Here is a 25,637-nt window from a genome sequence, read left to right as displayed (position 1 = left end):
TTGTTAAAATTGCTCTTCTGTCAGATAGAAAGTCTTTGGTGTATTCGTACGTCTTACGCCCAACTCCTAATTTTTCCAGGTTTTCCAATATTGCTTCATGTTTCACATTGTCAAAGGCCTTGGTTAGGTCTAGTCCCAGTATGGCCCTGGTATCCATCCGGGAGCAGCCATTTCCGTCTATTATTTGGTGCTTAATTCTCAGCATTATGTCTTGCGTCGATAATTTCGGGCGGAAGCCCACCATTGTGTGTGGAAAGGCTTCTTTGTTCTCCGTGTATCTGTTTAATCTGTCGAGGACCACGTGTTCCATCAGTTTCCCAATGCACGAGGTCAGCGAGATTGGTCTGAGGTTGTCAAGCTGTAGTTTTTTGCCTAGCTTCGGGATCATTACGATTTTTGCTGTTTTTCACTGTTTCGGGATTTTGCCTCTTTCCCAGCAGATGGTCATGTATTTTGTGAGAGCTTCAATAGACTGACCATCCAGGTTACGAAGCATCTTGTTGGTAACTCCGTCTGGGCCCGGAGCAGACTTTGTGCGGAGGTTTTGAATAGTCCCTCGTACCTCTGCCACGGTAAAAGGACGATCGAGTGCTTCGTTGTATGCCCCTGCGTATGCCTTTTATAGATTTTATTTGGGATTGGATCCTATGTATTTGTCTTGGATTTCTTTAACTCCTTGTCTGTACCAGGGTAATTATGTATTATCTTGCTTAGGCTGTGCTTTTGCGTCGTCTTGCTCTTATCTGGATCCATTAGATGTCTAAGAATATTTCATGTTGTGGCGAGACCAATCTGTAGATCCATTTCTTCGCACGTGCTGTACCAGTTTTGTCTGGTTAGTTGGTGCGCGTAATTTTCTATGTCCTGATTTAGCCTTGCAATGCGTCTTCGTAGGTTACGATTTAGCTTTTGTTTGCTCAATCGTCTTTGCAGGCCTTGTTTCGCTTCCCACATGTGTAGGAGCTTGGCGTCGGCTTTCTTTATCTCTGCTTTCTCTGGTATGGTCTTAGTTGCCTGGTCGACACATTTGTGCAGCTGTTCAACCCAGGATTCAATGTCTTCAATGTCCTTTGGGTTGCTGCTGTTTTCTTCGGATTCGCGTTCAGCTGTTCTTATTTTCCTGAATTCATCCCATTCGGTGATTCTAATTTGGTTGCCTTCTCTGGGCTTGGTTGTTCCTGCAACTAGTGTGGTGGCCACTATGTAGTGGTCACTTCCTAGGTTTTCCTGTAGATTTAGCCATCCCGCATCAGCTTTAGCATTTTTTACAAATGTCAAATCTGGCGTTGTGTCCGTACACACGCTGTTCCCCAGCCTGGTGGGATGTGCTGTGTCGGTAATCAGAGTAAGACCCTCTCGCTGAACTTCCTGCCATAGACGTCTTCCCTTCACCGTTTCCAACCTGTAGCCCCAGGAGGGGTGGCGCGCATTGAAATCTCCTGTTATTATTAAAGTGTGCTTTTTTGCTATATCTAGTGCCTTCCGGAAAAGATTCGCGAAGCTATGTTTTTTCTTAGGATTGCTGTATACGTTTAGTACGAAGAGACCGTTCTTGTTTCTGTTTTTCGCCGATATAATTTCAAAGAAAACGTGGTCGATGCATTCTGTGCCTATCTCATGTCGGACGACCGGCAGATTGCGTCGGACCAGTGTCGCAACCACAGGCTTGTTGTTCCTTGACAGAATGTTTTATATCCCGATAATTTGGCAGTGCATCCGGTTTCTTGTAGGCAGATTGCGTCAGGCACTGGCCCCATAACTTTATTATCTACAAACTGTTGCAGGTTTCCTCGTTTCCTACGAAACCCGCGACAGTTCCACTGCCATATTGTATAAGTGTTATTAGTAGCCATGGTGACGTTATTGGCTATCCTCTGTAGCCCTGTTTACGTCAGCTGCGGTTGGCCTAGAGTACGGTTTTTGGGTCTTAATGGGACCGGCTTGTCCCCCCATGCCTTCCGTATGCGTAGCATTTTCTAATACAGCAAGTCTGGCATTAATATTGCCCATGTATTTGGCCATCATTCTTTCTATGCTTGCATTTATCCCTTCACTAATGGAGCTACTAAGAATTTCTAGTTTGCGCTCCGTCTCCTCACTAAGTAATTGTAACTTTTCATTAAGAAACTTTTCGTCTATGTACTGTGGTTGTGGCGGCTTGGCTACTACTTGTTCTTTCTGTGTTATTTCGGCAGTAGCCCTCCTTTTCATGGGAGGGGATGCGGAATCTTGGTTAGCGTTAGCTACAGGCCTCTTCTCTTGACTTTCTTGAATCTGTGTGGTATCCATCTTATTGTTCTTCCATCTTATCTTATCCATCTTATCTAAGATCCATCTAAGATCCATCTAAGATCTAAAATCCATCTAAGATCCATCCATAAGATCCATCTTATCTGCTTCTTGTTTCTAAGCTTGGTGACCTCTTCCTTAAGTAATTTGTTTTCTTCTAACGAAAGATGTAAAAGCTCTTTAAGTTTGCCCAATTCTGCTTGTACTTCGGCTAGTGCATCGTTTTCTGTATGCTGTGTGGAGCTCTGGGAGACCGTGTTTGCCCAGCTCACCTTATTTGGTTGGTCTTCTCCATGAGGTGCCTCGGTTGTCCCGTTCCTTGATTGGGACTTGGACCTCGATCTTGACCTGGATCTTGACCCGGATCTGGACCTGGACTGCTGTCTCCGCGGTGATCTCGACGCCCGTGTGTTGGCAGGGGTTCCGTCGCAGCTCGGCCCTTTGAGGTCGGAGGTCGTTTTCTTGTTGTTGTCGTTTTGTGCTTTTAGCGCGCTCTCCGAAATGGGTAGGCGGGGGAAGGATTCCGATCGTTCCCTTCCTGTCTTTAATATGCCTGGATTGTTGGGTTTTCCCTCGGCGAGGCGTTCTTGTGCTTTCTTCTTCTCGAGTTGCCGTTTCTTCAAGAGAAATGGGACCTGGTAGCGCTGGCTGCATCTCTTGTCTCCTGTGCGGTGGTCCTTACTACATAGGGCGCACTTGGGGTCACAGCTATATGGCTCTCCGGTGGATTCTTGTATCCGCAGTCCGTGCATATTTTGTTTTCCGGCGCCGGGCAGACGTCAGATCTGTGACCTAGTCTGCCACATGCTCCGCAGATCTCGTCTTTCTTTCTGTGCAGGTAGCACCTATATTCGGTACCCCTGTAATAGACGAAGTACGGGACACAGAGATATGCACAGAGATGTGCTGATTGACATGTTGAGCCAGCAAAGGTCGGCATCATTGCGCACATTCGGGAACGTCTTGCACATGTTTACGCGGGGCAAGGGCGAATACCTGTGCCGGAAACAGCCAAGCTAAAAAAAAAAAATTGCGTTGGCCATACCGGTTTCGTCAACCACATCCGAGAGGTCCTTCTCTTGCCTTCGGCGACTGAAAATGCACTTGTGGTCGACGACTCGACAAACCCGTTTGAACCATCTGCAAATTTTGCACGCCCACAAAGAACTCTCCCGCAAAATCACTTTGAATAAGATTGCCGACGACTTCATTTCCAGATCAAGTGCCCGAACGAACACTTTTTCAATGATGGTAAAATCATCGCATCAGACAACGATTGGATGTCTTTAATAGGAGAGAGAAAGGCACCAACTCACAAGTCAAAGCAAACCACCCGACCTAGAAAAAAAAAAAAAAAACTAAAAAAGTTATACGAAGGAATGAAAATGGGGTACATAACAGCGCAAGCAGAGTGATGCCATTTGGGAAAGAAAAGACGCGTGGTTGTGCTATTTATGAAACTCCCAAGTCTATCTGTGCATTTACCTTATTAATTTTTATTCGTCATATATATATATATATATACATATATATATGCTGCATTTGACGCTCAATAACGCAATCCATGCTGTTCCTATAATTCCTATCGAGTCATTTCGTGCTCTTGCGATATCGCTGTCTTATTTATTTGTTAATATGTTTATTTACTTGAGCACCTGATAATTTTTAATCTGTAATCCTTTATTCTTCCTATGGAAAGTAAACGAAACCAGTGGCATAATGCATGCTTTGACAAGTAATGAAACTATGGAGTTATGGAATTACATTATAGTTATGGTAATAATTGTAGTCATAAGTTGTGTTCAGAAATGGTTATATATCGTTTAATTTTTATATGCTATGTCATATCTTCTCAATAACTGACCGTTCGTCAGGAGAGTATTTCTTGATTGTATCTTTTGTACTAAAACTTTTACAAGGCGGAAACTTTGCTTCTTTCATAGATGTGTACTTGTGCGACTTAATACGCCCAAAACACATAACAATTATATCTCCCTAGCGTGTTTAACTGAATCCGCTTGTCGCATGGCTCAATTAAGAGACGCGAGTCTCGTGGCGGTGCGAGGGGAGTCAGGCTGTAAAATTGAATTGTCTCCTACTCTGAGGTCTTGCAAATATAAGTTCGTCGCTTCCGTAAACAATCATTCGAGGTCACACGAAGTTTCCAGTGTAATTGTTAGTAAAGGTAATATATATATATATATATATATATATATATATATATATATATATGTGTGTGTGTGTGTGTGTGTGTGTGTGTGTGTGTGTGTGTGTGTGTGTGTGTGTGTGTGTGTGCGTGCGCATACATGGGTGGGGTTCGGAAAGCTCATTAGCCTCCCCCCCCCCCCCCCCTGGTAAAATTAAAACATTCCGCCTATGTTCTGCGACACGAGGCCCCTTAAAAAAAATGTAGAAGGGAAAAAATACGAATGAGGGAGCCGCCGCTGGTGCTTCTAATGCGCTTGTCCTTCTATTGTCCGGATTTGCAGAAGTAAAACGAAAGTAACAGTTAATAACTGTGCACAACAATGATGCAGCAGCTTTTAGCCACAATAAATTTTTAAGTGAAAAGGTAGAGGCAAAGGAAATTAACCACTAATGATGTCGGTAATTAACAGATCTATAGTAATGACACGTTGGGGGGGGGGGGGGATACGCTTCGGCAACGCCCCCCCCCCCCCCCCCCCCGTTGTCGGCGCCCTCTGCCCTTGTCCATTTCTATCTTCAGTACTGCCTGCTAACTGGGATACGACCGGCCCATATTCGTATTCCTTAATTTTTTAACAAAAATTTTATTATATGTAGACTGGCACCACTTCGAAATCTATTCAAGGGTTCTGAACTATTCCAACTGGCTAAGCCAAAAACAAAAAAGTTTCAAAATCCTTAAATCTATCTCTCATTCAGAATAAAAATAAACTTTGATTTGGTTTATGCTTGTGAAACATTGAAAAGGACCTCCTCGTGATTGTGAGCTGAGTGCGCTGGAGACATTCTTTCGGAGAACATGGCAGCCGGAAAGCCACACCCAGCTAAATTAGCGCTAAAAGAGGTACAGTCAGGTACTAACCAAATCGATGACAAACCACGCGAACGCGCCAGTACATCGCCGCGCCTCAACCGCACCTAAAAATATAAACGTCGCATTCTCCTAAAGCCCCCGAAGTTGCCTGAAGCCGCCTCAATTTACGGAGAAAGTTCGCGCCTACAGCGCCACCCAGGGCTAGCTAGTGGAGAAACCGCGCGTTGGTGCGAGCGATCTCCGCGAAGCGGGGTAGGCGTCGTTCAGCAGCGTCTCGGGCGACTCCGCACAGAGAGGACGGGGATCCCTTCCGGCCGGCCCTCCCCCGCCGTCACCCGTCCCTTGGGCGGCTCGCTTGTGCATCTCCGAACTGTGTCGCTTGCTCGAACGCTCACTTCATGGCGGATCGAACGGCGTTGGATTGAGGCAGCAGCTGCGGCAGCGCTGGTAAGTGTCGCAGCGAGACCTTGGAGGACCGCGAGCTTTGTCGCACGTGGAGAACGCGCCGGTTCCGCGTTTGTCCGGACGCACGAGCGCGCAAACCGCCGCCGATGCACGCGCGGGGGGCATTCGCCGCCGTCGGCGTGCCTCAGGGTTAGGCTTGCTTCGACGCTAGGAATGCGATCGGCTTTCCAAACGTCGTCGTGTGAACTGCCTACCCGCCGCCGGGTTCGGCGCCACGGTGGAGTCCGGTGCCGCTTCTTGGGAATACGCCTGAGCGAACGACCTCCGGGGCCGAGGAATGCCCCGGCGAATTTGTTTCGGCAGGCAGCGAGCGGATTGTGGGGGAGGCGTCGCGCCCGGCGCCTCGGAAACCCGAAGCCCCGTAGTGTACGCCAGCTGCTCGCCGCAGCTTAGGCCTGCACTGCGACCGCGGCATAAACAGTCGTGGGGGCGGACGAGAGCGAAGGCGTGGGCGCGCCTGTGTGTGGGGCCGCCGGAAGATCTCTTCGCCATTGCGTCGCCTCCAGTTCTCCTGTGTTGGGGCCGCGCCTCTCTGCTTATCGCGACCGATACCGTGGCCGCAACCACTAAGCGGGGCATTGCCTCTGCCATCGGCGCTTCTTTTTATTGATTATGTTACAGCATAGCACGTGCACCCTTTTGCGCGCTTTAGTATTCAAATGGTACAAATGGTATTCAAAAACCGAGATAATCGGACATGAGGTGCATGGGTCCGAAGTTTCCTCGGCTGTCGTTGACTTGGATTTCAGTGCTTGCTGCTTTGACGTTTTATCATTTGGAGTTAAAATTTGTGAAAAGGATGAGACTGTGAAGGAGTGGAGCTTGCCCTTCCACCAAAGTTCAGGAGCCTTAGTGCAACTTTTGACATGGAGTGTGTGCGCGTTTGAGCACTCCATCACTGAGCGGTATGACGACTTTGCAAAGCAGTTTGGGTGCTTGCTGTGACCACGGAGGTGAATCGCCTGTGGTATAAAATGTGTTGGTTTGCAGGGGTGTGTGTGTGTTTCGATGAGAATTCTCGTATATCAAGTGGATGTGTCAGTGCACATCAGCCCCTGTGACGCCTGCCAGAAACTGCATATGTTGAGAGCAGCAGTCGTGGCTTACGTGTCAATTTTCAACGCTTTGCAACGTGTTTACAGCGTCTTCGATGCCTTTGTTGAAAGAAGGGGGGGCAGACAGCATCTCTGCAGTCTTATCTTCAAAGAGTTGACATTGAGCTATCTGCTGTGAGCATCCCTGCCTCTTTCGACCGCATATACTGAGTGTCCTTTTTTATTTTTTTGCTGCACTAAATTTTTTTTAATTGCCTGTGGCAGACTGCACAATTGCAACCCTTGAACTAAATTAATCGATGAGGCTGATACCCCTGTCACACGGGCACTCGAAAGTCTTTTGAGTAAGAAGACTGCTCCCAAAAAAGAGTTTCGCCCGCAGACACACGATAGGGAGCGATCTCTTCTTCAGAAGCAGTCTTTTCTGGAAGCGGAGTTCGTCGATCTCCTTTACGGCGAAAAGGAGTAGCCTCCAAACCAGTGGGCGCCAGCAGTTATTATGCATTAAAGAAAATAAGCAAACGTGCATTTTTCTGTTGCCATGACTCATCATAAAAAATAATTGTATGTCTCACTGAAGGTGTAGTAAACCCAGTACGCTAGAAAAAGAAGCCCAGTGTTGCCAGATATGCATGTGCACTTCGCTAGTTCTGCAAACTACTACACTAAATATTTATAATAATGTTTCTTAGTCTGGCGTTGTTAAATTTATTTGAAAAACGTGTAATACATTAAGTTTTCACTTTATATTTCGAGATACATCAGTGTATTTTGGCTGATTTTGTTTCGAACGATAGCGCCATGCTTTCGGTAGTGTGTCCAGAAGGAAACACTACACACGGCACCGACAATCTCCTTTTAGTGTTTCTTTCTGTAAGCGCTACCCAAAGCGTGGCGCTAGTGTTCAAAACCGAAATCGGCCAAAATAAACTGATGTACCTCGAAATATAAAGTGAGAACTTGATGTATTACACCTTTTTCAAATAAATTTAACAACGCCAGATTAAGAAATGTTAATGTAAAGACTCATTGTTGTAGTTGAAAGAGCGTTTCCGGAACTATAGCGAAGTGCACCTGTTTGTCTGACTGGGCTTCTTTTTCTGGCGTTACTGGGTTTACTACACCTTCTGCGAGACAAAAAATAATTTTTTTTACGACAGAAAATATGCACTTGCTTATTTTCTTTTAATATATGATAATTGCTGGCACCCACTGGTTTCGAGGCTACTTCTTTTCGGTCGAAAAAGAGATCGACGAACTTCACTTCCAGAAGAGACCGCTTCTGAAAAAGAAATCGCTCCTTGTCATATGTCTGCGGGCGAAACTCTTTTTGGGGAGAAGTCTTTTTGGTCAAAAGACTTTCGGGTGCCCGTGTGACAGGGGTATTAATTAAATAAACATAATTGCACTAATATTTTTTGCTTGCTTACTTTATGGCACATATTTCAATTTACCAATTGTACCCGGTGAGTTTGCAAGGCGATTGTATCCACTTGTAACTAATTCCCATGACTATGTCAGTTTCATGATATTAATTTTCAAATTGTTTTACAAAACGCATTGGTGTTCTAGTTTTGTGCTTCAATGCACTTCAATAAAATAAACACTTCAATAAAATAGTGTTTTCTTAAAAAGTAAGTGGAACAACACTGCACTTTTACCACAAGTTTGACGGCGGGAGGACATAGAAAAAGCACTAATTTGGCATGACATAGTCAAACTCCCTTAAATATATAGCCATACATAAATATACAGATATGAGAACAATATACATATAGAACACAGAATATAGGTGAAATAAGTAAAGCTTGTCCATTGCCACAGCGATACTACTACATAACAGCACCACAAGGGCAATAACAGTGCATTCATGCTTTAGCCTAAGTATGATAAGATAATAAGAACATCATCATCAGCCTATATTTTATGTCCACTGCAGGACAAAGGCCTCTCCCTGTGATCTCCAATTATATATATTAAAAAAAACAGGTAGTGCACAAATGTAAAATACGCAGGTCAGTGTCACATGATCCAAATGGATAACACAAGAATCCATTAGATAATCACTAATTGGAATTTAGTAGTAGTGTATGGGATGAAACATGCGAGTTCCATTATTACTTCGCGTGGATTAAATGTGCCACATTTCTCTCATGATGCATATTCAATGGGAATTATTTGAGTAGTAAGTTTCAAGCACTTTTATTGTATATTACTTGTCTGCTTTTAATTTGTTGCACTTACCATCGAAGGTAAACGTCTGCCAACTATCTCGCCTTGCACAGCAGCACTTCTGCTGTGACATCGGAAATATTGAAGGAGATTTCCCGGCAAATCTATCTTGCCCCATCCAAGGTGGCTAAGCTCGTGCGGGAAAAATTGAACTTGTGAGGCTGAGGAAGTGCTAAGCCTCTCTAGGACTGTGCTTCCTTAGGCTCTTGCACCTGTGTGCGCTTCTGGTGTGCGTGGCGCTCATAGATGGCGCCAGTTCTGTGCGAGTGGGGCCAGCCGGCGGTTTCGGCGGCCGTGTAACTTGAACCAGGAGTGCCCGGAGTGAACCCCCTCCTGTGCGCGTGGGTGTGCGCGGGAAAGAAGGGCAGAAGAGGGACAGCTGCGCACCGAGCGAGACGCCACATTCCAGTCTCCCCGTCTTACTTTTACCTAATAAATGTTGTTTTCGTTAAAGTAACCGCTGTTCCAGTTTCCCTCTATCTCTGAAAAGCGTATTTAACACTTCAGAAGTGGGATAGCGTATGCCCAGAACGTAAGAAGTCAACCATCGAGCCCTACCATGCCTGTCACTCGCAACGGAACATCTTCGACAGCTCCGACAAGCGAAGAAGATGGCGAACGGCGCAGCACCGATGGCGGGGAAGGCAGCACAAGCCGAGGCGTGCCCGACAGCGCATCGACCAGCGGCACCACTTCGACACCCAGACCAATGTTTGACATGTCGGCAGTCCTTCAAGCCACCGTGCAAGCAGCAGTGAGGGAAGCAATCAACGGGATCGGCGCGGGAGAGACGTCGCGCCTGGTCCCTTTGTTTGACCCTACTTCGTCGGACTCGCCAACAGTCGACGCATGGATTCGACGGGTGGACGACCTAGCGGAAGTCTACTGTTGGTCGGACAGACTAACATCTTGTAACGTGCTCGCAAGGTTGGATGAACCGGCGAAGATGTGGTACGATTCCCTCCAGTCTGTCAACAAAACCTGGCCTGAGTGGAAGGTGGAGCTCAAGCGCGCGCTTTCCCCACGACATGGGGAATGCAGCGACTTCACCGAGACATGGAGGACCGTATTTACAGGCGAGGTGAGCCCATCGAATCATACTACTATGACAAGTTGGCCAAAGCACGCCGTTGTAACCTCAGCGAGGAAGCTTGCATTGAGTATCTTATAACCGGCCTCAATGATCAGGACTCTATCAGAGCCATCAGTACTCGCACGCACGATTCGCCGGAGGAGCTTCTCCGATGTCTGAAGCGTCTCGAAGAGCGCGTCGGAACCGTTGGCTCCTGGGATTCAAACCATTCGAAGGCGAGCAGAATTCAAAATCTTGCGGGTCATGGCAACAGGGGAAACCGAGCGCCGGAAACGACCTTGAACGAGAGCCGACAGAACTCTCCGTCCGAACCGAGGAGGAAAACCCTCTCCAACGAAAAAGGAGGGCCGCGGTGTTTCAACTGCAACAAGTACGGCCATCTCTCTCTCAACTGCCCGAGTCCGCAGCGGAGGGCGAGGTGCGGCGTTTGCAACCGAATTGGACACGAAGCTCGAAACTGCAAAGAAAAGGAGAGCGGGCCGCGCCTCTTTCAGAGCGTCGTAAATCTTGACATCCGTGCAGCGGATGCGGCCAACGAAAAATATTTCATGCTTGCTAAAGCTAACGGTCACGACGTTAGAGCATATGTTGACCTCAGCAGCCAGTGCGTTACTATTCGGCGAGAGGATGCAGACCGAATCGGAGTCAAATGCACTGCAATAGACAAGCCGCTCACCATCGGAGGCTACGGATCAGGGCGTGTGACGCCGTGCGGGGAGGCAAACGTTAACCTCACAGTCATCAAGCAACAGCTGACGTTCCCGTGCTGATCGTGCCGAACAAGTCACAAGCGATACCTCTCATCGTGGGACAGCCCTTCACCGAGCAACCTCACGTTACAATTGTATGGCGAGGGAACACTTTGAGGATCTTCGAGGAACATAAGAACGTGGACGAAAGTGACGACACACTGCAGTCCATCGAAATTCCAGATCTTCCTAAACGCCCAGTGTGCCTTTGGGCCAGGGAATCCACAGTGGTTCCACCAAACTACGTTGGATTTGTTAAGCTCTACGTTACAGGCAGCGAACCCAACGCGGATGTATTCGTGGACACCCAACTCAGGTGCCAAGAGGGACGCGAACATTGTATTCCGCGTTGCGTCATCAACGTCGATGAGGCGAACGAAACATGCATTCTCGTCATGAACGTATCACATCACGAACTCAGCATCAAAGCACATGAGCGGGTAGCGCGAGCGGAAATCTGCTACCACGACGAAGAGCCAATGCGGGACGAGGGGCCAAGCTGCAGTGCCACTCAACCTGTCCAGTGGCGAACGTTAACTTCAAAACGGGCTCAAGTGTCACCCCGGAGCACCGTGAGAAACTCGGTCAACTGATCGACGAGTATCGCGACTGTTTTGCCGAAAGCGTTTCAGAGATTGGCTACACGAATGTAGCGGAAATGAAGATTGAAGTAACGACTGATGAACCTGTAAGGTTTCGCCCGTATCGGCTTTCCTTTGCGGATAGAGAGCACACGAAGGTGGTCATCGAAGAGCTAAAGCAAGCGGGCATCGTCGTTGACTCAAAATCAGACTATGCAAGCCCTATCCTCCTGGTGCGGAAAAAGACAGGAGAGCGACGACTTTGCGTGGACTACCGTGCACTCAACCGAGTGATGAAAAAGGACCGATACCCACTGCCGTTAATTGATGATCAGCTCGACCGTCTGCGCGGAAAATGTCTTTTCACGAGTCTCGACCTCGCATCGGGCTATTATCAGATTCCTATTGCAAAGGAGTCCCGGACACAAGACTGCGTTCATCACACCCGACGGACATTACGAATTCACCCGTATGCCATTTGGTTTGGCCAACGGCCCGGCAGTGTTTCAGAGAATGATTAACGCCGTTCTTGGTCCACTGCGATACACAGTGGCACTTGCACACATGGATGACATCTTGCTACCGACGATAACTGTGGAAGAAGGGCTCCAGTCACTGCGAATGGTCTTGGATGTTTTCCGTGGAGCGGGACTGACCTTGCGATTGAGCAAGTGCTACTTCTTCTATGACCGAGTGGATTACCTTGGATACGACATTTCTGCGGAAGGCGTGAGACCAGGAAGTATCAAAATCCAATGCGTCGGCGATTTTCCAAAGCCCGCTGACGTACATCAACTGCGTCAATTTTTGGGTCTCACTAGCTACTTCAGAAAGTTTGTTCAGGCTTACGCTAGTATTGCAAAACCTCTGACGAGGTTGACGGCCAAGGATGAGCCCTGGGTATGGACCACGCAGCACGACGCCGCATTCGTCGAGCTCAAGAAACGGTTGGTTCAGAAGCCTGTCTTGGCACATTTTTCGTTCGAAGCGAAAACTGAAGTCCATACGGATGCCAGTAAGGATGGGCTCGGAGCAATACTGCTGCAAGAACAAGCGAGCGGAGAGTTTCATCCTGTTGTTTACGCTAGCCGACGAACGACAGAATGCGAAGAAAGGTACCACTCCTACGAGCTAGAAACGCTAGCAGTTGTGTGGGCCCTGGAAAAGTTTCGGACGTATTTGATCGGTCTGAAATTCACGGTAGTCACAGATTGCAATGCCGTGCGAGCAACGTTGAGCAAGAGGGATCTCCTGCCACGAATCGGCAGATGGTGGCTCCGTCTTCAAGAGTTCGCCTTCGATATCGAGTATCGGAAGGGAACAACGATGGCGCACGTTGACGCGCTGAGTCGCTCACCATACGACCCTCCCGAGGAAACAGAGGTTGTCGGTGGCCTTCACGTCCTCGCAACATGCATTGAGATCGACGACTGCCTCGCGATTGCTCAACAGAACGATACCGACATTCAACTACTAAAGGAGCGACTGAGCAGAAAGCAGCACCTGTCCAACGAAGACCGGCTCGTTCAAAGCGAATACCATCTCAGCAACGGCAAGGTGTTCAGAAAGGTGAATGAGGGCGATTCGGCACCACGACTTCTTTGGGTGGTGCCAAAGCACGCGCGCTGGCGCGTGGTGAAAGCTTGCCACGATGACATCGGACACTTTGCTGTGGACAAAACAATGTCCAAATTGAAGGAAACGTACTGGTTTCCAGGCATGAAGCGCTATGTCAGACGATATATCGCCGCATGCATCGAATGTCTCTTTCACAAGATTCCTGCTGGAAAGAGACCGGGCAAGCTGCACAGTATTGACAAAGGCGGCAAGCCCTTTCACATGATCCACATCGATCACCTCGGTCCATTCGTGAGAAGCAAGTCCGGCAATGCCTACATACTGGTGGCCGTTGACGGCTTCACGAAGTTTGTGCTCCTACGAGCAGTCCGGAACACATCGGCAGGACCGGCCGCCCAGTTTCTTCGCGATGTGGCTAGCATTTTTGGGCCACCAACCATGGTGATCACCGATCGCGGGACTGCCTTCACGAGCGCCAAATTCAAGGCAACCTGTGAAACCTTCAGCATCAAGCACGTGAAAATCGCCACTGCGACACCACGAGCTAATGGTCAAGTCGAGCGATACAATCGCATGATTACCCCAGCGGTCGCATGCTTGACGAAGAACACGGACGGCAAAGACTGGGACATGACTTTACCTCAGGTGCAGTGGGGAATCAACAATACGCTTCACCAAGCTACGAAGACCACACCGTTTGGGCTGCTGTTCAACTTTAAGCCACGAAACATCAACGGCGACTGCGTGGATGACGCTTATGCCGAGGAATTTGACCGCGAAATAGAGGCCAAGCGTACATCTGCGGCAGAGAGAATTCGCGAAGATCAACGGAAACAGCAGGCAAGGTATAACAAGCGTTCGGGAGCGCCGACTTACGAGCCGGGAGATGTAGTTTTGGTCGAGCAAGAGCCGACAGTGTGTGGCGAGTCAAGAAAACTCAAGGAAAAATACAAAGGGCCGTACATCATTACGGAAAAACTTCCCAACGACCGATATCGCATCGGAACGCTGCCCAATGCACAGCGCGGGAGGAAAGCATACAGCAGCATCACACCAGTGAACAAGCTAAAGCGTTGGGGCCAGGACGAGATCGACTCCGAAGGTTCCGACAGTGATTCCGAGGTCGGTAGTTGCAGGACGGCCGAGTGTGTGCGCTTCTGGTGTGCGTGGCACTCATAGATGGTGCCTGTTCTGTGCGAGTGGGGCCGGCCGGCGGTTTCGGCGGCCGTGTAACTTGAACCCGGAGTGCCCGGAGTGAACTCCCTCCCGTGCGCGTGGGTGTGCGCGGGAAAGAAGGGCAGAAGAGGGACGGCTACGCACCGAGCGAGACGCCGCATTCCAGTCTCCCCGTCTTACTTTTACCTAAATAAATGTTGTTTTCGTTAAAGTAACCGCTGTTCCAGTTTCCCTCTATCTCCGAAAAGCGTATTTAACACACCGTTCACGTTTGCGCCGAGATAGTCACACCTTCCATTTGTCCCGCTGACAGAGATATGCTTTAGTTGCCAGTCGCTTGAAAATGGGATCTCGCTTCTTACACCATGTTGGTGCTTGACAGCGAGCAGGCCTAGGCTGCGTGAGCACATTGCGGCAACTCAGACAACTGATACGACCACTGAGACAGCTAGGAATTAACTGTCCTTTACTCTTGATTGCTTTCAATCAATACATATATACAAAACACTGAGGGCACCACCTGCCAACTTATGGCACTGACGATGATAAACGTTTACACGCACTGCTGATAGAGCTGAGAGGCGTCTTCTAAATGCGTTGATGGTGCGAGAAATTGAGAGAGAGGCTGTAACGGTGCCGCCAGTAGCTATTGATACCTTGGGTCTCATCAGTTTGTCATTCAGAACTGCCCGTGGTGTTGCATATGACAACCCTCACTGGCTGAAAGCAGCAGCTTGGGCACTTCTGGGCACTGTGACCTCAAAGTGAAGAAACCTCTTAATAGACTGATTTCTCAACTAGTTTCACTACGCTGCCGCAAAGCATGCCGGTAATAGTAGTCCATGGTGAGATGGAGGACAACTATGGTAAAATGCTTTTTGTGTTTGTGCCATGATAAACCTGCTTAGGCTTCGAGATCAAAAGACAGGGAGGTGAAAATAAAAATAGATGTGGGGTTGAGGTGAAGCAACCCCCTGCTTCCCCCTCTAATTCACTGGAAAAATTCACAATGTCACTAACGCGTCATCGGCATCGCCCTAAATGTTGCCTTGAACCCAAGTAAAGTGGGAAAGTGCTGAGGACTGCTGTCATCGTGGCACCGGCGAGGCAACTGTAAACGTTCTCTGAATGTGGTGACACCAGTCTATTCCTGTTCTAGACCGCAGCCCGCCATCATGGTCGGTATAGACATTTTTGGAAGAAAGCATTTGTGGAATTCCACATGCCCCCATCCCTTATTTGGAATTTAAATCCGCTATGTTCTTGCCCGAATATATTTTTTTACAGACATTCGTAGCTGATTCGGTTAAACATTTTCAAGGTGACGATGTCCTCAATGTTGGTGAAAAGGAATCTGCATCGATTCATCAGTCATGGGAGAGAGAACAGCATTTATAGCAAAAAAAGACAGAAAGGTCAAATAGAGGATCATGATTCTGGCCTTACATTGGGATAAAGAAATGGAGAAATTAGAAGTACTGTGAGGGTTGGTGATGGAATGACACGATCAGCTAGGTTTGTGAAGTGCTAAGGTCAGAGTGCGTTGGGCGCAGGCCCTTATCTGCTTTAAGGTGCAGGACATGGCTTAATGAGTATGAATAATACCTGTGTTACAAAGGCACCAGTGAACTTCATTAATATTATGGAGTGCAAGACATCCTAAAGGAGTTCGACATGTATGAAGTTGCAATCATGTCACATTGCCACTAGCGTGTTTTCAACAAATGACACAGGGGCACATTAATTGATGTTCAGTTTATGTAAGCACAAAAATTTCACTTTTAATTATGCCTTAGGCTATTGCCTATTGTTGTTTCAATGAAAATTGGGAGTGTTCAGATAGGGAAGTTTTATGATCGAGGCAATACGAATATCTGAGAGAATCAACCGCCAACTATAGAATATTTCCTCACTTTTAGAGCAACCTGAAATATGATGGTCGCCCAGAATTCGTTTGGTAAAAATAATACCCAAGCTTATATACAGACACATGCATGTAACACCATTCTCAAATAACATCTGTACAACTGAGGAGCTTGTAAATTATAAGCAAGTGCTTTCAATTATCTGGGAGCACCATATGACAATGACAACAAGTATTCTTTTTTAGTATTCTCTTTCTTCATGCGTGGCACACTTCCATTGGTGGTTCTGTGTATGTCCTGCATTAGAGTATTTATCGAATTCACATACCATAATTGTTGCCATTGAGAGCAGTGCATCTGATGTGGAGGCATTTATGGGTGTGGCGTTAATTCCTCAGCAATAAGCGGTGCTGCCTCAAGAGGAAAGGCACGCAGGTTTTGATTTGAAATTTTGGCTGTTTTCCCACCGTACAGCGGTTTGATGCTTTGCACACAAAATAATCAGTGCATGATCTTTGCACCATGCTGGTCTGTTTGCAATGCCCAAACTTGGTGGGGGACCCCTTTAAGCTCCTGTAGCGCAAGGACAACAGTGGGACACGGAGTGCATCGAGATAAGTCGGAAGGAGTAAAAGGAGTTCATGTGTGCCCATGTGACATTTGTATAAGTGTGGTTTGTGGTCCCTCCTGTCTCTCTCTTAAGAGGCACCTGTGAGTCTGGCGGGAATACCGTAGGCAGTAGAAATTTTACAATGTCTGATTGATGCACTGAACATGCTACACATAAATCTACATTTACATTGCAGCTTTTACACTTAAATTAGACTAACTTCAAGTCTTCCTGAATTAGACAGATTTCAGTTGAATGTTTACCTTCAATTCACAGGCCTGTGTCCAATTCATCGGGAACAAGGAGCTTGAATGTTGTGAGTTAAAGGGACACTAAGGAAAAACACTACGTTAGTTTAGTCTGGTGAAGAATTTATTTGCACTTATTTAACAGAAGATGGAATGGTTATAAACGGAAAAAATAAAAACAAAGGACTAAGTTTTTCATTTATCAAAATGTGCGCCCATATGACAGTGCTGGCACATTAGAATGACATCGTGGATTTCAAAGTATTCTGACATGATTAGGTTATTCTTGTTTAGAAAAAGTTGTCAAAGCTAACTAGGTTGCGACTTTGGTTCCTTTGGAATGCAATGTACTGCTCGTTTATCGACATACTATTAACTAGTCCCTAGCAGATCTCTAACTTTACGAGAAGATATCTTGGTATAAGAGTTTGCACCTGTTGCGGCCTGCCAAGACTGTTCCTGCTATACCAGAGGTTTATGCCCATGCCACATATGAGAAATTACTGCCATTGTATCTGTTGTATTTGAAGTTGCTGTTACACACTCACACTTAATTATGTGAAACATTACGATGATGGTGATAGCTGCAGTGAATGAAAAGAGTTTGTTTAACACTTCTAATAAAAATAAATACATATTGTGAGCAAAAGTTCAAGAAATAACACCAAAAGCAATATCACACTTATTGTATGCAAAATTACTTCAGTTTACTTCAGAGATGTCTTAAGTGCAGCCGTAACTGCTGAAATTGGAGTGAGATTGTGCATTCAATCGCTGAATGAGTTGCGAGGACATGTTAATTCTGAAATGGCTTTATGTTTTAATGAAATTAAGCATGTCTGTATGCCACCACATGAATGACATTGAACTGTAAGGCATGAAGCAGTTGTCATTTTCTGTGCCCATGTGGCACTAGCATAAATTTACTGATGCAGCTTAACATTCTTCTTTATTGTTTATTAAAGGAATAGGCCTTGGAACAATTTTGTTGACCATTGACATGGCAGTTAAAGGCAGTGTCCTTACTTTACTGGTTGTTTATTGCATTTGCAGCAAAGGAAAGCTCAACAAAAAGTGTCAAATGAAGCAGCCACTTCAATAACTGAAGTTGTTTGTTAAATCTTGCTTTGCTGCTTGAAATGTCCTTGAGAAAGCTAGCCACTGTTCTATTTATGGTACTAGGCCGTTATTGGCGGAGTTCCAAGTTGTAGTGGCTGTGCGGATGTACATGCTGTATTGGTTTTTCCGTTGTTCTCGCTCGCTGGTAGTCGTGTACAGCACTCGTTGACTTCAAAAGTGGGTGTAGATTTGTTCAAAAAGTGTGTTGTGTCTGTTTCAAGTTTGTTCAAAAAGTGTGTTGTGTCTGTTTCTGGCCAGTTGAATTGATGTGTCATATTAGTCGCGTTCACTTATCGATTGATAACAACGGTAGGAGTAGTGGTGGGAGTCAAAGCACAGTTGTAAAAATCAGGTTTGTCCTGCCTGTTCAACCAGTGGCCTTACTCAATTCTTCGGCTGCTGTGTTAGTTGGCAGGAAACAGAGAAGCATTTCATTTTCGTTTCTCTTAAATCGCCGACAGAAACCCTTTAATGAAAAAACATATGGGAAGAAAAAAAAGTACATGGTGGTGGGGACACTACAGAATCGATTAGACGCTCTGACAAGACAGTTTAATAAAGGAAAGAGAACACAGATACACACGGTTTCAGTCAGTGTTGTGGAACAAAAGCTGCTAGAATCAGTCGGAAAGATGCAGCTGCAATCAGCCCCGAAAGTTGCTAGAGAAAGTCAAATTCGATAAAAGTAAAAAACAGTTCTGTTGCTTGATCTTGGTTCTTCAAATGTTTAGCAGTATATACCATAAGACAGTTTCTAATCAATGTGCTAGTGGTTATTCTTGCAAAGTCTCAAGGTCAACAGCTGTTCAGATGAGACAAAAATCATAACCACTCCTGTGTGCGAGTGAAGATACCTATCAAATTGTGACACTGGCATGCATTACTGTATGTAATACATATATGTTACATAGGGTCTGGCGACGTGAAAAGCAGGGAAAGCCTGGAATCGTCAGGGATATTTAGACACAGAGAAATGTCAAGGAAGCTATCCAAGAAACTGTCAAAAAGTGAAGGCTCTATTGTATGCAAAAATGAAGAAAGAAAAAATGCAGCAGATCCAACGGCAGTGGCGCACCGACGGGGGGGGGGGGGGGGGTTTCGGGGTTTGTAAACCCCCCCCCCCTGAGGCCGACTTAACCCCCCCCCTTTTGTTTAACCCTTTTTCTTTCCTTGCGTATTTGAGTACTGCAACTAAGATGTAAGACGCGCAATCGTCTGCACACTCTCAAAAAGCACATTTTTTGACAATTTACCGTGAATAAATAGAAATTAGTGCTGTGTAAATGGTATTGGCAAACTGTCAACCCTCCCCTGGCACAGATCCTGGGTGTGCTACTGTCCAACGGGTTGGAATCTATAAACAGTAAAGCTTTGTGTGGGTGCATAAAGAGTCGTAACACGAGTACTCACATACGCACACAAGTGCAGGCGCACATAAATTTACCTAGCCTTTTGTTAAGCAGAGTTGCTGACTAACTAGCAAGTATGATGGACGTCTAGAATGCATCACAGTGTCGGAGGTGGCATGCACATACGTACATAGCGCAATTCGAATCGATTCTATCTACAAGAAGTGTTTACTTCCTCATTACCATGCAGCCGTGGATGCGCGAAAGCGAGTTTTCTGGTTCATTACTTTTCTTTCCCCCCCCCCCCCCCCCCCAAGGCTGGCGCCACCGCTGGCGCAGATGATGATGATGATGTGTGACTTAACTTTGTAATGGGTGGGTAAACTGTTACCCTGGTACGAATAGACAAATAAAAGCATAAAAAATAAATGCACAAGTGTAGCACACACTGTCACGTCGCCTATTCATTGCTCACAGTACGACCTATAGGTGAATGAGCATCTAGCACTCGTCATTTAGTGAGGCGTCATTTAGTGAGTGCCATCTGCTGGTGTTGCAACGAACCCAGCGGCGCGAATGCTCCGGTGTGATTGGTTGGCCTATTCGGCAAGGGAACAGCCAGGCTGCAGCTGCAGTCACGAAACCTGGCGAGGTTCCGCAAAGGAAAACTTCACTTTTAAAAACTAACAGATGTATACCGATCTGGGGAACTCATACATCAAAGGCAGCAAAGCTGTATAAGGGAGTTCTCGCATCCATCAGAGGTCCAAGAGTTCGGTTTTGCCACTGCCCAAAAGTTACGCAAATTATTGCAAACGCTTTTATATTTGGTGCAATTTCTTCGAACGGCTCAGGCTATAGCTGAGCCTTTCAATTGCTTCATTATATCCCAGGTTAGTACTTGTATAGCCTCTGCAACATTTAGCATATATTCCTGTATGCTGCGTTGGCACTACCGATGGCAGCATCTGGTTGTGTGTTCCAATGGCCTGATAGGGCTGCGTTGCCAGCTTTTCTTGGCAATAGCTCATCACTGACACCGGCATCTAACTGCGCGTTTTCACATATGGCTGCTTCATGACTCCAATGCAGGGAGGCTGCATTGCTGGCTGTTCTTTTATTGATGTTTCATGACTGCCACATCGTGTTGACCTTCATCGCTCCGAGCCTTCATCTCTATCCCGCGAAAATCATTGTGGTATTCCCCTTAAAAGCCAGCTTTGGAGTCAAAAAACATTTATAACAGGATTGCATGTTGTGAAAAATGCAGAATAGCTTGCAGGAAATAACCAGTAGGCCGACTTTGGTTCTAGATACACCTGCAGCTTCATTCCTTCTCCTCCTGCTTCCCCACCTTGTAATGACCTAGAAATGTCGTTCGTAGCAGCTCAGCAAACAGTGCCTTTTTCCACTCTTCCACTGTTTGAGCAACCCCTACTCCATAAAAAATAAAACAGTATCCCCGGAAACACAAATGAAATGGCACCTAATAGGAGTGCAATGGAAGAATCAAAACAATTCTGTTCCCCGAGTTAAAGTTTAAGGCTGCAGTAATGAAGCACAGCAGTTGGAGATAAATATCAGGTGACCCAACACGGCTTATATTTAGGAAGCCATTCAGCTGAAGGACATCCTTGGTGCAATTCATTTTGTGAAGTGAGACGCATGCGAGATCACGTGTTTTGTTATACCTCGAGGCAATATGTTATCTTTGAAGACTTCTCAAAGTTACAGAGGGCAGCAAATGTAGCCATGGCATAGAGTTTAGTTACACGCAAAGTTCCTCGAGCGGCCGGTCATGCGGCAATTTTGTGTATTCGCAGGCTTCTTTCATGCTCGGAAAAGCACTTTTATGTAGCACGCATTAAGCATCAGCAAGCTGTAACAGGAGTTTTTCATGTTGCTCTACAATTTTCTCATTGACACTTAATCTAATTATAATAATTAAGAAGTTGAATAACTAAGGCTAATTATGTAATTAGGTCGAATACAAAAAATAATCTCTGAATATCTCCAAGCAATGGCAAACAACATTACCTTGGTTCTGTCCAGCTACGTGGCATTTGCATATTTTTAAACCTTGGTGCATGATAGTTGGGACAGCAATAAAGGTTCTTGTTATTTTGGGCAGTAGTTTGCTCGTGTCATCATTCGGGCCCCTGAATAGATATGCTTCACATTATAAAGGTCATCACCTCAAGATTCTTAAAAAAAATTGTTTGAATGCATCTGAAATGAGCAGACTTACCAGCAATGAAATGCTGCTCCCTGTTGTGCTTTTGTGACGTTCTTCTCTATTCTATTGTTTCTGCTGTGTTTGAAGCTATGCTGTTGTGCCGATAAAGAGTGATGGCCACATTGCTCTGCCCACAATTACACTGAGCTTTGTTATTGGCAAGGCCTCTGAGATTTATCTATCTAGCCACACCATCTGATGATCGTGATATATGGGTTTTATTGGCGCCCCATCTGAGAGACTGTGGTATTGGCACAGTGGTATTGTTTGCTGCCACCAGATGGTGCCACCTCCTCATTACTTCCGTGTTTTAGCCATTCTTGGTCATGCTAGAGGTACGGCTTTGTCATGATGTCTGAAGAAATCCAGCCAATAGTAATGAGGCCTTTTAGTTCCACAAAAGCATAAAAAGTGGTGAGGATCCAAAGAAATAAAAAAATAAAAAAGCATACATTGTTTTAAGCGCAATTGTGGGCTCCCTACCGGGTGTATTGCTTTAATACTTGGCTCAGATATTCATGGAGCATTGTGTAGTGACTAGAAGTCTTATTTACCATGCTTAAAAGTGTTGCGGGTTTCTTTTAAGGTTTAATTCAATGGAACACAAGATCTGGGATTCATATGCACGGATACACTCGCCAAAACAAGCACACATAAGCAATATCATGATTGCCCTTGTCATGTGCTTGCAGATTTTCTCGATGTCTTGCCTTTTGTTTTGTTCAGGTGGTGAGGAATGGCGGCTGGGTCGCTGCTGCGGCTAGTCGTGGCTGCGGCTTTTGCTGTGGCCCTTGCTGTAGCCAGTGGGGAGGTACGGCGGCAATGGGGTGTACCAGACACGAGCGTGGTTGTAGGGCGTCTCTTCAACTACTCAATTCCGGCAGATGCTTTCCAAGGACATGTCTCCAAACTCCAGGTAAGTTAACCTTGCATTGCTGTGATTGTGTGCGACTTTGATTGAAGATGAGGGTCAAGTTTCCGCAGCAGTTAACCACCTGGCAGTTCCTTGACATCTGCATCATACGTGTATTGGGAGGGCGCCTTCATTGGGTCAAAATGTAATGTGATGTCATGTGTGTTAGAAAGAAAAACATGATGTGACACATGTATGCTGCTTTTTGTTAGCAGTGTTGTGATAGTACATATATGTGCACATTCACACTCGCAGATAGGCATGCACAATATGGGCTGTAATGTTTAAAAAGTCTGTGTAGTAGCTAGGATTAAGCTACATGTTTTTTGGCCTTCAGATGAGTGTTGAAAAACTACCACACTTACTGAGTTATGAAGGGCAGCCTTCTTCCAAGAAAATTAGACTAAAATTGCCTGTGTATTACAACTGGAGACAAAAACGTTTGGCAGCATGTTACACTCCTGTAACACATGAAGGTAAAAGCCTGTTGCAGATGTGGTAATCATTAGGTTATACGATCGGGGCTCAGAATTCTTGTAAGGCATAACGAGCTGCCGTGTGAAGTAAACATATAGCGCTGTAGGTCGACCTCCTCCACGACACATGCATGTACCTAATGCACTACCTAAAGGTTCTTTCATTCTTTTTATCGTTCTCTCTTTCCGCATTTCTTTCTTTCTTTCGTTATTTCTTTCGTTGTTCTGGCTTTGTCCTTTCGTTCTTTGTTTTGTTTCTTCCTTCGTTTTTTTCTTTCTTTCCTTCGTTCTTTCATTTCTTCATTCACATTCAGCCATTGCATCTAGGCTTGCTTACGGGGGCATAAGCCATTGCTGGTGATGATATTTCTTGCATCACTTCCTTTTTTTTTTGCATCACTGGACACCATGCTGCTTTTTTTGAGTAGGAGCCATTGCAACGAGCCACTTAAGGCTGTCGCCTTAATAAAGCCGCATTCCCGGCATTGGCAACAGCCCACTGTCATCGCCATTGTCACATTAATGGTAGAACACGTTTCTGTCTAGGCTGTTAACGATGACATGTTGCTTTCATTATAAAAGGTTATTGAAAAGTTATTTTGAAGTTAGTGAAAGCGGAACAGCCTCACAAGTTTGTGGTGTTTTAATGCTTGCAAGCATTGCAGGACAAACTGGCAATGTGCAGAGGTGGGACTCCGGCGCCAACTGCGCCATTTTGATACAAATACAAATTCTTGCACCAAACTGGGCCAAACACATAAAATTGACCCAAATTGTGCCACGCTGCACGAGAATGGCTTCGGCATGTGCGCTCCGACAGTAGCAGCGAACAGTGAGCAGATTCATTCTTGTTAAAGTGCAGCCATTCACATTCTGCACACCGCACGACGACGCCTCCTGCACTCTTTCTCGTAATTTTCGCGCTTATAACACTGGACTTTTTGGTGCTTCCGGCAAGTGGCCGGCGCGCGTGCGGCCGCTCCCTGCTGTTGGAACGAATAGGGCGGCTGTATTTAAAGTGTACTAGAACACGGTTGAGTGGGCTGAGTGGTGCGGTGCCCTCTAGTTGAGGCGCAAAACGACAAAAGGTAGGCTGAGGGCGCTGCGAGCGAACTAGACATTAGGGAGGTGTGTGTTGCAGTGGTTGCAGTGGGCATCTCGGTCCTCAGGGCCGGTATAATGTAAAACTATTCCAATCTGTCTTTATGCCCATATGGGCGAGGCCCGGGCCATTTTGACTTATCACGAAGGGCTGATCGTGGATTGGGAGTAAAAAGTTGCAGTTTTGCCCGAAATCGAAGCATCGATTGCGATAACAAACTAGTAGACAGCTATACGAAGTATGGGTAGTAGTTTTATCGACCGTATAAACTTGTAAACATTTGCTTACTAAATTAACAAGCATGGTGTCACATGCGCACAAGCAAACATGAACACACCTCACTCGATGACCGCGGAAACTTGTCAGAATGCAGGACGAGTGAGCAAATGCAGCAGCAGTGAGCAAGTTTAGCTTCGTGCTACCTCTCGCTTCAACGCGAACCAAGCGGCAAAAACAGAGCACACGGAGCTATTCGCACTCTCACTCTATCCCCCATCGCAGATCACTGTCAATGGGGCCTGCGCGGCCATGCCATACGCAGCAGCCGCTGAAGTAGAACCCCCCTCCCCTCCCCCACCGGTGCCTTGCACGCGCAACTGAGCCACCATCCTCAGCTCACCCTGGCACGCTTTCACTTGCACATACGGCTTGCGGCAACGATGTTATCGCCCCTGGACTTTACACGGAACATAGCGGCAACCAAGACAGCAGGAATGTGCCTGGAGTGTCGTATAATTGATATCGTAATAAAACCAGATTGGAATAGTTTTACGTTATATGAACCCAAGGTTGATTGCAGCTCTCTGGGTCTGCAGTGACACATATGGGGACACAGAAATTATGTTACCGCGCCGTTGGACCGCATAATTTGAGAACATTGTCCGCTATCATCATGAGCATTGGCACGAGAGCATATAGTTTGATCGTAGTGCCAACGATGTTTTCGGCTTCACAGGAAAGCATGCACCGTGTGCCGCCACTCGACCCAGTCTTCCATATTCTAGTACGTTATAGCTACAAAGTGTGCTTCTACTACGCGCTTCATGTTGGTTTATTTTGTGTTTTGTCGTGGTTTCGGAGTATGCTGCCATATTCCGTTATTCCACCAAAATTCAGATTGGCCTGCTCCAAACTGCTTCAAAATGAAATTCTATCAGTTCCAAATTGCTCGCAAATGAAATTTAAAATAAGCTGCTCCAAAATGCAGTTTTGTCTTCTCCAAACTGCTCCAAAACGCAATTTTAGTTGCTCCAAAAATTGCTCCAAGATGACTTAGGGCATTCCCACTTCTGGATGTGGTTAGTCTAAGCTTGGGCCACTATCCTGTTTGCAATGGTTCTGAAAATTGTGTTGTGTATAATGCACAGGTCAAAGTATGCACATCTCAGTTTATTGTGGGAGTGAAAGCACTATCAAAGTGTCAAATTAACACCCACTGGGGTATTAAAGATATTTGTGCAAATGTTCTATAAATTAACT

At 46.2% G+C, this 25,637-nt stretch overlaps 1 protein-coding gene across 1 annotated transcript in view; it reads left to right on the top strand.

Annotated features, from left to right (window-relative positions):
- The first annotated feature begins 5,598 nt into the window (after nt 1–5,598).
- LOC119461646 (dystroglycan 1-like) overlaps nt 5,599–25,637 on the top strand; it is a 40,501-nt gene continuing 20,462 nt past the window's right edge. Inside the window, exons 1-2 of the mRNA XM_037723010.2 lie at nt 5,599–5,758; nt 22,394–22,583. Coding sequence (XP_037578938.1) covers nt 22,404–22,583 — 180 coding nt within the window. The 5' untranslated portion in view covers nt 5,599–5,758; nt 22,394–22,403. The remainder of the gene's footprint in view (nt 5,759–22,393; nt 22,584–25,637) is intronic.

The sequence above is a fragment of the Dermacentor silvarum genome, chromosome 8, assembly GCF_013339745.2.
Source record: "Dermacentor silvarum isolate Dsil-2018 chromosome 8, BIME_Dsil_1.4, whole genome shotgun sequence".
In the NCBI taxonomy this organism is placed as follows: domain Eukaryota; kingdom Metazoa; phylum Arthropoda; class Arachnida; order Ixodida; family Ixodidae; genus Dermacentor; species Dermacentor silvarum.
The sequence above is the reverse complement of the archived record's forward strand: the minus strand, read 5'-3'. Positions and strand labels throughout refer to the sequence as shown.